At 47.0% G+C, this 13,728-nt stretch overlaps 1 protein-coding gene across 6 annotated transcripts in view; it reads right to left on the bottom strand.

Annotated features, from left to right (window-relative positions):
- Positions 1-13,728, bottom strand: part of PTPN13 (protein tyrosine phosphatase non-receptor type 13) — a 1,388,150-nt gene that overhangs the window by 713,937 nt on the left and 660,485 nt on the right. For all 6 annotated transcript variants that reach the window (XM_069630435.1, XM_069630437.1, XM_069630436.1 and 3 more), the window contains one exon: positions 6,839-7,021. In XM_069630435.1, the coding sequence (XP_069486536.1) occupies positions 6,839-7,021 (183 nt within the window). The remainder of the gene's footprint in view (positions 1-6,838; positions 7,022-13,728) is intronic.

The raw sequence follows: 13,728 nt of genomic DNA, 5'->3' as shown, positions 1-13,728 counted from the left end.
AAAAATATTTGTTATATAATGTCTGCTACTTTTGGGGGAAAGCGAGTGAGGGGAACTGATGACAAAATGAAGGCCCAACATCCTGGAAAGTATGATGGTGAAGAACTAATGCAGAAGATTATGATGTATTATGGGTAGCGTGTTAGGTAGATGGGCAGGACAGCATGCTAATGGGATCTTCCTTGGAGGAATATGAAGAAGGGGGCATGGTCAGGGTAACAAGGTTATGGATACACAAAACGGTAACCAAAGAAATGGTGGGAAAAAGAGTGTCGGTTAATAGATCGATCGAAGGGGAGAATGCAGTGAAAGCGCGGATTCAGCGCTGCCAAGGGGGGGGGCGTACCTATCAGCTGCCAGCATGATGTGAGCAGGACAGGGCACTCCTACGCGGGGGCAGGACATCATTGACAGCTATCAAAGATGTCTAAGGTACACGTACAGCTCAAGAAGTCCAAGGACAAGGGGTGATCAATGGGGTACATGAGACGGCTTTAGCAGTATGAGGCATGAGAACAAAATAACTAGGGTAACCTATTGTGAGGAGAAACTACCTAACCACCATTATGAGGCAAGAGCCACGGGTAAGTAAATAATCTGTGATTAACACTGACAGGCCCTGCATAGTGGACAAACATAAAACGTGCATGAGCACTCAGCGGTAACAGTGCAGGAGGACCATTGCCAGCTGGCTGTTCCCATAAGATGGTAGTCACTGGGAACAGGAACCAGCAAACACATACAAGGTTGGCGAGCAAGGCTCCTGGGCACTCTGTGGGACCGGGTAGAAAATATACTCATAAAAACATGTCCTGGGAGGCACACCCCCGGTGTAGTCAGTGGTTTAAAATGTCCCCTTGGCAGATGGGCCTGGGAAGAAAGATGTTGGACGAGGGGGGTGATATGGGAAGGAGCCAATTGGAAGTTGAGTTTGGGTTTCCCTGAAAGGTAACAAGGATATTGTGCTCTCACTGATGTCTGCAAGGTACTCATTGGTCGGATGCCGTGTATGTCTACCTTTTGTGTGCTGGCAAAAGGCAGAATAATAAAGTCCCGGAGGTCAGCATGATTGCATAGCACAAATAAACAAACAAGTAGTTTTTCTGGGCAGAGTGAGAAAGAATGTGGAGCCACAGGGGAGGTGATGGACAGAGGGGGTAAGAGTACTTCCTTCCTTGTTAATGTACATATATATTAGCTATAGGGGACAAACATAGTCCTGCCAATCAGTCTTGTAGTATGTTTGATATTTTGTAACATAAATCATTACTGTTTCCTACCATGTAAATAACCTCTAATTATGTAAAACGTTCGACCACAGTGGGTGGTTTTGTCAGCTTCTATCAACCAGTTCTGTCCCACTGTGCTGTTTTGTTTGTGTTTACCCAGCTGTAATAAACAGTGTCACTTCTTGCCTGGTGGATGCTCCTTTGTGGATTACTTTTGATGTCTTATTGACTACGTGCTTGTGGAGGTCCCCTGATACACTTTAACGAAACACCCACTCTAACATCCTAAGTTCACAACCCCTTCCCCACCTGAATCCCCAGTTCACTCTCCTCACCTCCCCACCTCCCAACCCTCCACCTGCCCACCCTCCTCATGCACTGATTGGTGCTGCTGTGGGTTATGAGACCCAGAATTGCAGCATCAATCAAAGAGGAGAAACAAAGTGGGGAGAAGCTATTTTGCCTTCCCACTGCATTTGTAGGATGTCGTATTACCTTCCCTAGAGCTCCCCAACATTCAGAGTTGCCATCCCCTTCCCCACCTGCATCCACAGTCCGTCCCCGCCAGGCTTGGATTGGTGCTGCTTGGGTTCATGAGACCCAGAACAGCACTTTTCACCGACTCTCCCAGGACAGCCTTTCTCGGGCAGTTGGCGAAGGGCACAGGCTAAGGGCAATTTCATGTTTGCCTGTTCACCTGATGCCTGGCCCATTTTGAAACCCCCCGTACCCTCCCTAGAGACCTATGGATTCACCGATATAAGGTAAGGGACTCACTGAAACAATCTCTTAATCATAAATTAAGATTTTGCCACTATGAATTTTTGCCATTGCAAATGTTTGCCATTGGGAGGTATTGCCATTGTGAGATTTAGACACAGAGGTTTTTGCCACTGTGAAGTTTATGATACTTTGAACTTTCCTCCCCTGCAGTGCTCTTAATAGCTATACATCTAAGAACACAGCCCTGAATTCTTACCAAATTAAAACTATTCCCAGCACATCTGCGCCCAACGTTTCTGTGCCCTGGTGATCTTGCGCCCCTGTGGTACTGGGACCCTATCATATGGCCTCTGTTTTATTGTGCCCCTGCACTATCATATCTCTGCGTTATTCTGCCCGAGATACTTTGCCCCTGAGAGGCGCCATTGTGCCCCTGCAACACTCTGACCCTCTCCATTGTACAGTGCATGCTGCTGCAACGTGGCAGGCAACTTTGAAAACCAGGAAATAACTCACTTACAATACCAGAGGTCCCTATGGCATTGATACTATCACCCAACCATCAAAATGTAAACAATCAGTTCGGACACCACAAACAGCACTTCCTAAGTCACCAGCCACCAAGGCTAATCAACAAAGGAAAATCATCCCCCACAACCCGGCAACGAAACAACAACACTGGACTGCGGATTACCAACCTAATTAAAAACACAAACACAAATAAAAAGGAACAAGCAACCAACCAAAAAACCGACAGTCCAACAACAAAACAATCCAAAAATGGATCACAGGTACTCTAGACTATGGGTCTGCAACATTCAGCTCTCTAGATGTTTTGGACTACAACTCCCACCATCCCTTGTCATATCATTGGTGATGAATCAAGGGTGTTGTAGTCAAAAACATCCGGAGAGGCGCAGACCTCTGCTCTAAACGCTGTTGCACCGAAAAGCAATTCACCCCTTCAAAAAAGAAAATGACAGGGAAATGGTTCATGCCCCACCCCAGAGCACTGAAGAAAACAAGAGGGGAGTAAAAAATTCGACCAATGAGATAAAACTTGCAAACCAGAAACAAATACGGCTATATAAATGCAAAATCCTCAAAATGTTACTATGCCGAACGCATCGGAAAAACCAAACAAACGAAATGTTCTGCATCGTCAATGAGCTAAGAAATCCTAGTCTGCAACAACACCCTCACTCCCTCCCAGAGCCTATGTGATGACCTTGCAAACCACTTCAAAAACAAAATAAACATGCACCAAATCATAAACATCCAACACGTCTATATGCTCAAGAGCACGTCAGCACTAGCCGGCCAGAAATAGCCATAAGACTAAACGACTTTGCACGAATCTCAACAGATAAATTCACTAACCTATGGAAGCAAAGCAACAAAGCAGGATTGCCAGTATGCCGCAGCACACCAGACAAGATCATCCGTTCCCAAGGAACCCAGCAGAATACTTTTGCAACCTCATGAACAACAAGAACCAAACCACAAAGTTTCAAAGCAACATACATTAAACTTTACCTCAAAGACCACCTGGGAAAACACAGAGGATCTAACCAACTCAAACATCCCTTACCTAGCTAAACTCCTGGAATCCTACTTTTACCAACAAATCCTGGAACACGTAGAAAGCAACCAGATGCTATACCAAGCTCAAGTTGGATTTAGGCCTATGAGATTAATGGCATCAGTATTACTATCCAGCTGGGACGACCTAAAAACTAACGCAAAATCCAACATCACCTCCGCACGAATTCTCAAAGACCTCTCAGCATCATTCGACACAGTTAACCATGAAACCCTCATCAAAAGACTGACAAATAGGGAACAACAAAGTTTTCTATGTATTAGGTCTTTCCTAATAGTAAGTACGGAAACAACTTGGCTAACCCCGTATAGCTCAGCACTACACACACAGTCATGTCGGGTAACAGGAGGCTCATCCCTCACACCGCTATCCTTCAACATCTACTTGATCCCACTCAGAATGCATCAAAACCCATGAGCTCAATTGTTACAACTACGCAGATGATACACAGAAAATCTACAAAATTTACTCCACTGAACAAGCGGAGCAAACCATCACTAACTGCCTCACACAAATACATTCATGGATGAACAGCAGCCTCAAATTCAACCTGGGCAAAACAGAAATCAGGACCATGCACAACAACTAATCTAATGAACTTCACATTGCCTGGCCCAAAGAAATGGCAAACCGGACCAAATCTTCAAAAATAGTAAACAGTCTGTTAACATTAATGGACAATGAGCTCACACTAGAGCCACAAGTTCATGCAGTTGTAAAGAAAGGTTTCTTCCATCTACGCACGATCCAACGGATACTACCCATCCTCAGTTTCCCACACAAAACACTTGCTGTCAACTCTCTCATAAAATAGATTATGCCAACAGCCTCTACCTTGGAATGCCCGACTACCTGACCAATAAACTACAATGACTACAGAACGCTGCAGCAAGACTGCTCCTCAGACTCACTAAGAGGGAACATATGAAAACAGCACTCTGAAGCATACACTGGCTACCAAAAAAACAAAAAGGTCCACTTTAAACCATTCTGTATAACCCACAGAGCAATCCACGGCCAAGGAGCAGTAGTCATGCAGCAAACAATCTGATCTACAAACTGAAACAAACCCTGAGATCCAGCAAAGACATTTGCCTTGAATCAAAGCAATACTCGAAACTGAAATGCAGTAGATCAGCCCTTTTCGTGCATCCTAAGGAAGCTCTGAAACTCACTCCACAAGGAACTACAAAAAACAGAACACATAAAATTGACAAAACTACTGAAAACCTGGCTCATTAACTCACCCACCTAACCAGAAAGTACTATCAGAAAGAAACGCTCATCCGCAATTTAAGGAGAGGTACCTCTAACCAAAATTCCTCAAACCCACTCCACCAAAATGGGCAAATCCCACAAAAAGAAAGCATAACACCGCCAACCCCATACAAGGAATACAGACCTAACAAAACAAGGTACAGGCATTTTCACTTAACCCTAATCAAATCTTCCATTTTCAACATGCACATCGCTCAACCACAAAATACAGCGCACACATACCTCCAACACAGCACAGCACTTAAACCAAACAGCAAACGGCTCACCCCTGCCAAAGTCCCTCTCAATCACAACAAACTAAACCTTCAGCATGCCACCTTAGACACACACACATCATCCCTATACATACCCATACTGTAAAAGCCATAACAATGATGTCTAGAAGCAAACCTGGCACACAGTGACCAGTTCTTCTGAAATTAAACTACCAAAAGCAAAACAAAAGTTCCCTTACGCACTCTCTCTGTCCCACTAACCAATCCCTCCCAACCCTGCATCCTATTCAGGTCTGCCTGAGTGCCTGGAGACCATGCAAATGGCAGTGGTGTACAGTATAAATCTCATTAACATAGCATAACAGAAAGAGACCAAGCCATTTGCAATCTCTTCCCTGGACTTGCTAGGACCAGCTTTGTCGATCAAAGATCCGCCTCTCTTGAGCGCTTCCCTTCCCAGTCCCTGCGAGGATTTGACTTGAGGTGGCAACCAACTGAGATGGAGTCCTTTGTCGAAGATCTAGGACTGAACTAAGCTTTAGAGAAGTAGAGCAACTCAAACCATGTGTCTCCAGGAAGCCTTGCTTGACCTGGCCCTGTGCTGATCCACATGATAGATGCCTACTAATTGATAGCTTAACCAAGGAAAAAGCCAGCAAGGACTCAAAGATTGGTGCCCTCACCTACCCTGAAACCCAAAATGTGTATAATACTGATGCCAATGCTGTTGTGCCCACACTCTTAAGAGAACATGCATCTGTAATCATCACCACTGGAGCTTCTATGCATACGTCGCCAGAGCTGATGCCCCACCATAACAGAAAGGACTGTATTGCACCCCAGCACTGATGAACTTTCGCACCACCTTGACTCCACGAACCTATGTCGCCAGTTGAACTGAAGCTCACAGGCCTAAGACTTTCACAATTGAATTTGTATGATCATCTGTGGGGAAACATTAAATTACATGTGCCGATTCTGTGAAGGACCTAAACTCTTTTGCACTTATGGAAAATGAGTAAAAATACTCCAAAAGATTTTCTGAAAAAGTACATTATTGTAATAGCACTGTGTAAACATTTGTGTAATACACAGTGGCAGATTGTCAATTTATTTCTATAATGTTACCCCCTTTGATTTCAGCAGAGTCACAATGATTTGATCACCACAATATCAATGGCTTCATAATGTCAACATGTAAGATCATTAGGGGCCAAACTGAGTGCTATGTCACACTACCTATTCAAACAGTTGGATTCAAATGATGGCAACGTTCTTCCCTATAAGGCATCTGTGAAACGCATAAAGCCCAATGTGTAACACTGCAGGTTAAGCATATACCATTCTGGTCACAAATAAGCTCATGGTCTTAAAGGAAGGGATGAAGTTGTGCAGAAACCTGTAGTCTCAAGTTTTAAATTGTGGAGCTCAAACAAGATGGATTTTAACTTGGTCCAGAAATTAAACTTGATGTTGCATTATGGATGCTTTAAAAAGAAAGTTCACATTTGTAATCCTATATGCTGTAGGGAATTCTTATGCTGTACACACAATGTCTCCGAAAGCCATTGCAGAGTACATTTTTATTGCAATATTATGATTGCATTACATAGTAGGTAGAAGGGGGACATTATTATTTAGAGGTTATAAATTAATGTGGGGCCCATTACGCACTTTACACCACTAAGTAGAACATACCTGTAAAGTCCACTAAAAAGTTCCCAAAAGGATCTCAAAATGGAGATACTGCCCACAAGCCATTCACATGACTCATTCAATATGATACTCACTGTGAAAGCTATTTTCTTTGTTTCCCTCCAGGGAAAACGAAGCACAGGCGTCCGGACACCATTGTGGACTTCAAAGACGAGGACTCCTTTGGAACAGACTCCCAGAAGAATACCAGTTTGCGATTTCTTCTCGGGTAACACTCGATGAAAATGAACCCCATACTCCGTAAGTCGCTGACACACCTAAAAGACATGTCTATTCATCAGAGATATCTAGTATAATTTTCAATAGGGTTGCTGTATCTAGAGATCACTAACCAACCAAAAGCTAAAACATATTTGCAGCGTTTAATCAAATAGCCTTCAACTTATTTTACACGATCCTGCGCTGCACTGTACTGAACCAGAACAATCTTTAAAATCTTGGGTATATCTACAGCTCTCATTCTTAACACAACATTGTGCCATGTGCATTAACAGTTTTTATAATGAAATACTTCAATTGGTAGCGAAACACTTACCTGTACAAGTTCAGAAAGCAGTAATTATAAAAAACACAATCAACATTTTTCAAAATTTTAGTTCATTTTGGTAAACAGTAACTTGGAAAATTGACTCTACTTTGATTAGCACTGAACCATGATTGAATTGTTATTTATTGTGACAAAGTCCCCCGCCTTATTCTGGAGACTTCTAGTGGGGTGTGTAGGGAGGTCAAACAATGCCACATTATGCAAGATAAATGTGTTCCAACACCTGGTTTATTCAATGCTGAGTCTGGAACAGAGGCCAGACCAAGAGCCTATAATAACTAAATAAATCTCTACAAAGAAGGATGTTTTATGAATAACAACACAGTGTCAGGGATAGGCCAGCACAAAGTAGGATATAGCTCAAGTATCCAACACCTTTAATGGTGCTTTTCAAAAGCATAAAGTTAAAACCTAATTTTACAAGTCCTTAACCCTCACAAGAACCCTAATCTACAAAGCAATGTGCAACGATTTGGCTGACAGAGTTCCAAACCTATGCTTAACAGGTCTATAGCCTCCTGGCTAATCCTGGCTAATCTCTAAGCTATCCAAGCTCCAATTCTTGGCCGGCAGAACAAATCATAAAAACCGTATCTACAATGTACAGTCCTATTCACAACAAAAACTGTTTCTTTCAGGCTCCTCCAGGGGCTACTCACAGTCTGAGCCATCCTTTGGTCTTCCTGCGTTCAGTCTCTCTCTTTAGACCTCTCCAAGATCTCTGGCTTCTCAGACTACTCTTTGGCTTCACCTCAGTCTCTGCCTTGCACAATGAATATGTAAGCACTCCTTGCTGCAGTGTTGGGTTTATCGCCAATTGCTGGTACTTCAGTTTACCAGATAGGTCTCTCCTAGACCTTAGCATTCAGGATAGGTCTTTTTGGAATTCATTTGGCTAGGTCTGCCCACAACCTAGCTTCTCAGCATTCACTTGATTAGGTCTCCCCTTAACTTGTCTTTCAGCATTAAGTATTCATGTAATTTCTAGAGGTTTGGAAGGCTTCACACTCTTGTATGAGGGTCACCAGTAGTTCCTCCAGAAAAGTAGCCACATTGTGTCAGTTGGTGTCACACTGCTCCGCCAGGCAGCGGCAAGGAACACATCATTCTGCTCCCAGCCTGCTGCTTCTACTGAGCTCAGCCCGGCTCCAAAAGAGGGCATACATGTTCTTCTTACTTATACAGGCCTTTGTGACTGGCTTGGATCACTAGGGTTTTGTCTTTAGACCTTGGATTGGTCTCTTCCGTAGGCATTTTATGAGTCTCTCACAGTTGGTAAATTATTAGATTCATCTCACCCATTGTCCCCATGAATCTAAAAGGTGCTACACGATATCAGCTCCATATTGAATTTCAGCAGCTGTTCTATACGTGTATTCGGTCACCTCCAAAGACAGACATAGGGCCTCATTACACGGTAGGCGGTAAGTAACGGTTCTTACCGGGATGGCGCAAATAACGAGTCTGTGTAGTAACCAGGCCGCTAATTGTGTGCCATTACGAGTACGCAGGCACAAGCTTTGCACCATGCCGGTAAGGACACTACCGCCATGCCGTTAAAGGGCTCAAAAAGTCCCTTAGCGGCATCAAGGAAAGCTCTGACAGCACTTGCGCCATCCATGAATCCGGCATTAGCGGTGACCGTAAATAAGCAGAACTGGAAGTAGCGTAATCGCACAGGAACGGGAAAGAGCACGGTGGCCATCTTTAAAAACACAATCCATTGCCATCCTCTGCCCCCAGGACCTGCAGCGACATTACAGCTGGCCAAACTCATTACTACAACACCTGAGAATGCCCAAGGCCCTAAAGAAAGGTGCAGCGCGCCAGCGCAAGGAACGGTACTCCAATGAGGAACTGACATTGTTAGCAGACACACTAGCTGCTATCGCAGAGGTTGTTTTTGCAAACGACATGCGGCGTCCCGCACTGATAAAAAAAAAAGGAGATCTGGGCCGAGGTGGCACGGAAAATCAGTACGGTGGGCTCCAACCCCCGCACTGTGAAGGACGTACGCAAGCAGTGGGATGATCTACGCCTCCGTGTACGGAGTATACTAGCAGCCAACAGGAACCTGGCCATGGGTACAGGAGGCGGAGGAGGATTCCCAATCAAGATGCAAGAGTGGGAGGAGACATGTGCCAGCACCATTGGCATCAAATCCATTGAGGGAGTGGGTGAAATGGAGCACGATGTGCCGTCATCGTCAGATGGAGGCGAGTGTCCACACAAAACACTGCAATGCAAAGCATGAGGTACTCCCCCAAATGTGACCTGGAAATTATCTAATGGATGGGGCATCAGACACACATGTACACAACCCTGCCCATATGCTGTGCACATACCCACACAACCACATGCATGCAGCACCTCAGACATGTGCCACCCAGACTCATGCCTGTATGACCCACCCATCTGGCTAACAACCTGTATGGCCAAACTTGAAGTCCAAATGCATAGAACTAATGCAACACCAACATATGCATGATGCACGTTGACCCATCACTGATGCTATCCCTCTCTTGGCCCCCGACAGGCTCACAATCCGACAGGGAGGAGCAGGACCCTGCGACACAGGCCCCAATACCAAAGAAGCAGGCCAAGGGCAAGGAAGTAGGCACCAGGGCCAGCACATCGAGGGGCACTGGGAAATCTGGACTGCCTCAGAGGGCCAAAGCCACGCATGTACCCACGCCACCAAGGCGGGAAAGGCCGTCCGATATTGTGGTAGGATCACTGTGTGCCGCAAACAGCTCGATTGGCGAGGCAGCAGCCACGGCACCCATGTCTGATGACGAGGAAACGTGCATTGCACCCATGGAACACCACACACCCAGCCCGCAGCAGTCAGCCCAACACAGCCCACATCAAAGGCCAGCAGCCATGAGCTGTCTGGTGGTGAGTTTGTGGCAGGGAGCTGGAGTCCCATGGAGTCATCACCTGATGGCGGACACATGCCACAAGCTGCGTCGGCAATCACCAAACGCAGGCCCAGAGACCATGGCATCGGCATCATATGACAGCGCCAGGAGGAGCGGACTGCGCTGGTAGGCCAGCATGTTGGCGAGGGTGCCCTGGCGAGGGAGGAGTGCAGGGAACATGCCAAGGGCATTAAACAAGCTATTGAAGCCAGCAGCAACTGCATTTGCGATGAATTATCAGCTGTGAGGCAGGGCCTCACCCGCATCGCAGATGCTCTGCAGAGCCAGCGTCCCGCACAGGGACTGGACCAACCGAGCACCTCCTCTGCCAGCTCAAGGCAAACCAGCCCCCTGCGCAGGTCCATGCAGGCCATGCAGCGCACAAACTTGCAACCACCCAATGCTGATAGAGGAGGTGGGAAGTAGGGGCAGCCTGATGTTGGTGACTCGTGTACACTAATGCTGCACTTAAGTGCAAGCCATGTTTGAGTGAATTGTGGGGGGAGGGGGGAAAGGGTGTTTGGGGGAGTTGTGGGGGGAGGGGGGAAGGGTGTTTGGGGGAGCTGTGCGGGGAGGGGGGAAAAGGGTGTTTGGGGTGGAGGGTCCATGCACTTCATTATCATGTAAAACTTAATACACCCATTGTGTCATGAAAAATCACATGAGTGGACATTTTTCATTGTGTATGTGTGCTTTATTGCCGGACAGTGCACAGTGTTCTTTTCCCCACAACACCCAGTGCCCCGAGTCCCACATCCATTGCACCCTCTTCATCCATGCGTATTAGAAACATTGGTCTATCAGATGCTGGTGCACAGCATGTCTCTCCTGTGCATCGCCACCTGCATGACGTGCAGCCCCATCTTCTCCATCCTCATCCTCACCACGTGGTTGCAGTTCAATGTCAGGGGGCCAAGGCACATTCCGTCTGATGCACATATTGTGCAGCATGACACATGCCATGGTGATCTTGGCCACCTTCTCATGCCCGTACAGGAGTGCCCCACCCGACCTGCTGAGGCAGTGAAACCGTGTCTTCAAAAGGTCAAATGTCTGCTCAATCACCACACTGGTACGGGTATGTGCACAATTGTAGTCCTCTTTGCTCCTGTTCTGTGGGTTCCGGACCAGGGTAAGGAGCCACCTCTTCAAGGGATAGCCAGCATCACCTGCATGGGTGCAACAATGGATATGTGTAAGTGATTACATCAAATGGAACCAGTACCTATCACACACAAGTCAACTTTGATTTGTGGAGGACATCCACATATCCCTACATGCATGGAGGTATTCAAAGTAAATGCAATGTGGGAAGGTGATCTAGTCCTTGCAAGTGTTCATGCACTGTGCATGCCTACGGCAGTTGTTGCCATGAACTAGGTGATGTGTAGTCATTCGTATCCTTTGGTCCTGTCACCGTTGGAACCAGACTCCTAGTGATCTGCCATTCAAAACATGATGTCCCCATGCTGGTATGCAGCACTTCTGTTGTGGTGTACGGGTGAGATTCCGTATATCAGCTTCAGGTGATCCCTTTGTATGCACTCAAGGTCGCATTCCCGTAGTGATGCTGTTCAGCAGACATTTGCATTGGCCATATTGGCAGCATGTTGCTGCATTGTGTTGTAGAGGTTACGGTCTGCTGATGTGCAGTATACATGTGGATGGATATGGCATGGTTGCAGTAATGGCTTATTGTCATGTCATTGTGCACTTATGTCTTCCATGTTGTTTTTGTGTCAGATTCAGTCTGGCCTGCCAGACAGTGGTGTATTTCAGTATGGGCATTGTTTAGTCCGTCAACTGATCTCACCCAGTTGGAGTATGCATCCCCCCCTATCTCCCCCCCCCCCATCACACCCAGGTGGAGTATGCATCTCCCCCCCCTTCCCAATCACACCCAGTTGGTGTATGCATCTTTCCCCCCCAATCACACCCAGTTGGTGTATGCATCTCCCCCCCCCCAATCACACCCAGTTGGTGTATGCATCTCTCCCCCCCAATCACACCAAGTGTCGTAAATTTCCCCCCAGTCTCACCTGGGATCGCTTCTTGCTCTGTTCCGTGGGAGGATTCCTCTTGTGGACGGATCGGGTCTTGTATAGGCTCGCTCGAGTCTCGTCCGGCTGCAAAGCGCGTTCAGAGTTCCGGGAAGGTCGCAGTTCCAGGAAAAAGGTAGCGGTCGCTAGGGATGAGGATTCCGGGAGCAGAATTAGAGGGAAGGGTTGAAAGGAAGGAAGAAGGAACCAGGAAACTAAGAATAGAGGATTCGCCGAACTGCACACACACACGTCAAGTCACTACCTAATGATAGCGTTGAGACGCGCGGGGCCGTGGGGGCGTGGCCAATTTATAGAACGTGCCGTGTGCGATGTGAAAGCTGGTGCGAGGCAAGTAACTTGGCACGGCCATGTTGGGAGTAACAAGGAATACAAGTCGCGATAAGGACCAGGAAGTCCAGAAGGGGCAAGTTCTAGGGGATATGACAGCCAGTTGGAGTATGCATCTCTCCCCCTGCAAATTTACTCCCCACATCACACTGCCATGTGCCTGCCATGCTACTCACCGAGTAGCCAGGAACGTTGTCCGGCATGTCGCTCCATGTAGCGTGGTATCGTTGAGTTCCGCAAGACCATTGAATCATAGGTTGATCAGGGATATCGGGCACAACAGTGTGATGATCTTGTTAGAGTCACATACCATTTGCCCGCTCATGGAGTGGTATTGCTTTCAGTTTCGGTACACTGCCTCCATGGCATGTGGGACCACCAATTCCACATGGGTGCAGCTTATGGCCCTGATGCAACTTGTGATGTCTGCCAGTGAATGGAAGCCAACTTTGGTGTTAGAGATCTCCTGGGCAGTCCGTGGCAGGGATATGTGTTCACTTGTGTGCTTCAGGAGGACATCGAGCACCTGGTTCAGCGTGCGTGAGAGTACTGGTTGTGATATGCCATGCATCTGCCCTACCGTGTGCTGGTAGGTGCATGTGGCCAGGAACTGGAGCACAGAGACCACTTTAAGTAGAGGGGGGATGGCGGTACGGATGTCTATGAGGCTAACAATGTCGGTGTGTATCATGTCCACAATGGTGGTGATGGTATCCCGGTCCAGACGGTACAGGGTGTGGATCTGCTCAGGGGTTAGGTTGAATGGACTGGCTCTGTTTCTGGGGATTGGTGGCTGCCTCTGTGGTACAACCGCCTGCACTAGTGGGGCATGCTGTGCCTGTCTCGCCCTCTTTCTCCTCCTGCGTCTCCACTGTGCTGCCTGTTGTTGCTGTTGCAATCGTATCCTCCAGCCCCAGCATTGCTACTAGTATTGGTACCATTTGGGTGTGGGAAGGGGTGTGGTGTGCTCCTTTTGTGCTGGCCCAGTCTACATTGCCACCACCTGTGCTGATTGTGTGCACCTGTGGCAGTTGGGAACACTGCACATGGCCCTTTACGGGTGGTTCGCGATGGCGGTATTTCCACCATGCCAGTATCCGCTTTTT

Source organism: Ambystoma mexicanum, chromosome 6q (genome assembly GCF_040938575.1).
Source record: "Ambystoma mexicanum isolate Mex_15411 chromosome 6q, UKY_AmexF1_1, whole genome shotgun sequence".
Classification (NCBI taxonomy): Eukaryota; Metazoa; Chordata; class Amphibia; order Caudata; family Ambystomatidae; genus Ambystoma; species Ambystoma mexicanum.
The sequence above is the reverse complement of the archived record's forward strand: the minus strand, read 5'-3'. Positions and strand labels throughout refer to the sequence as shown.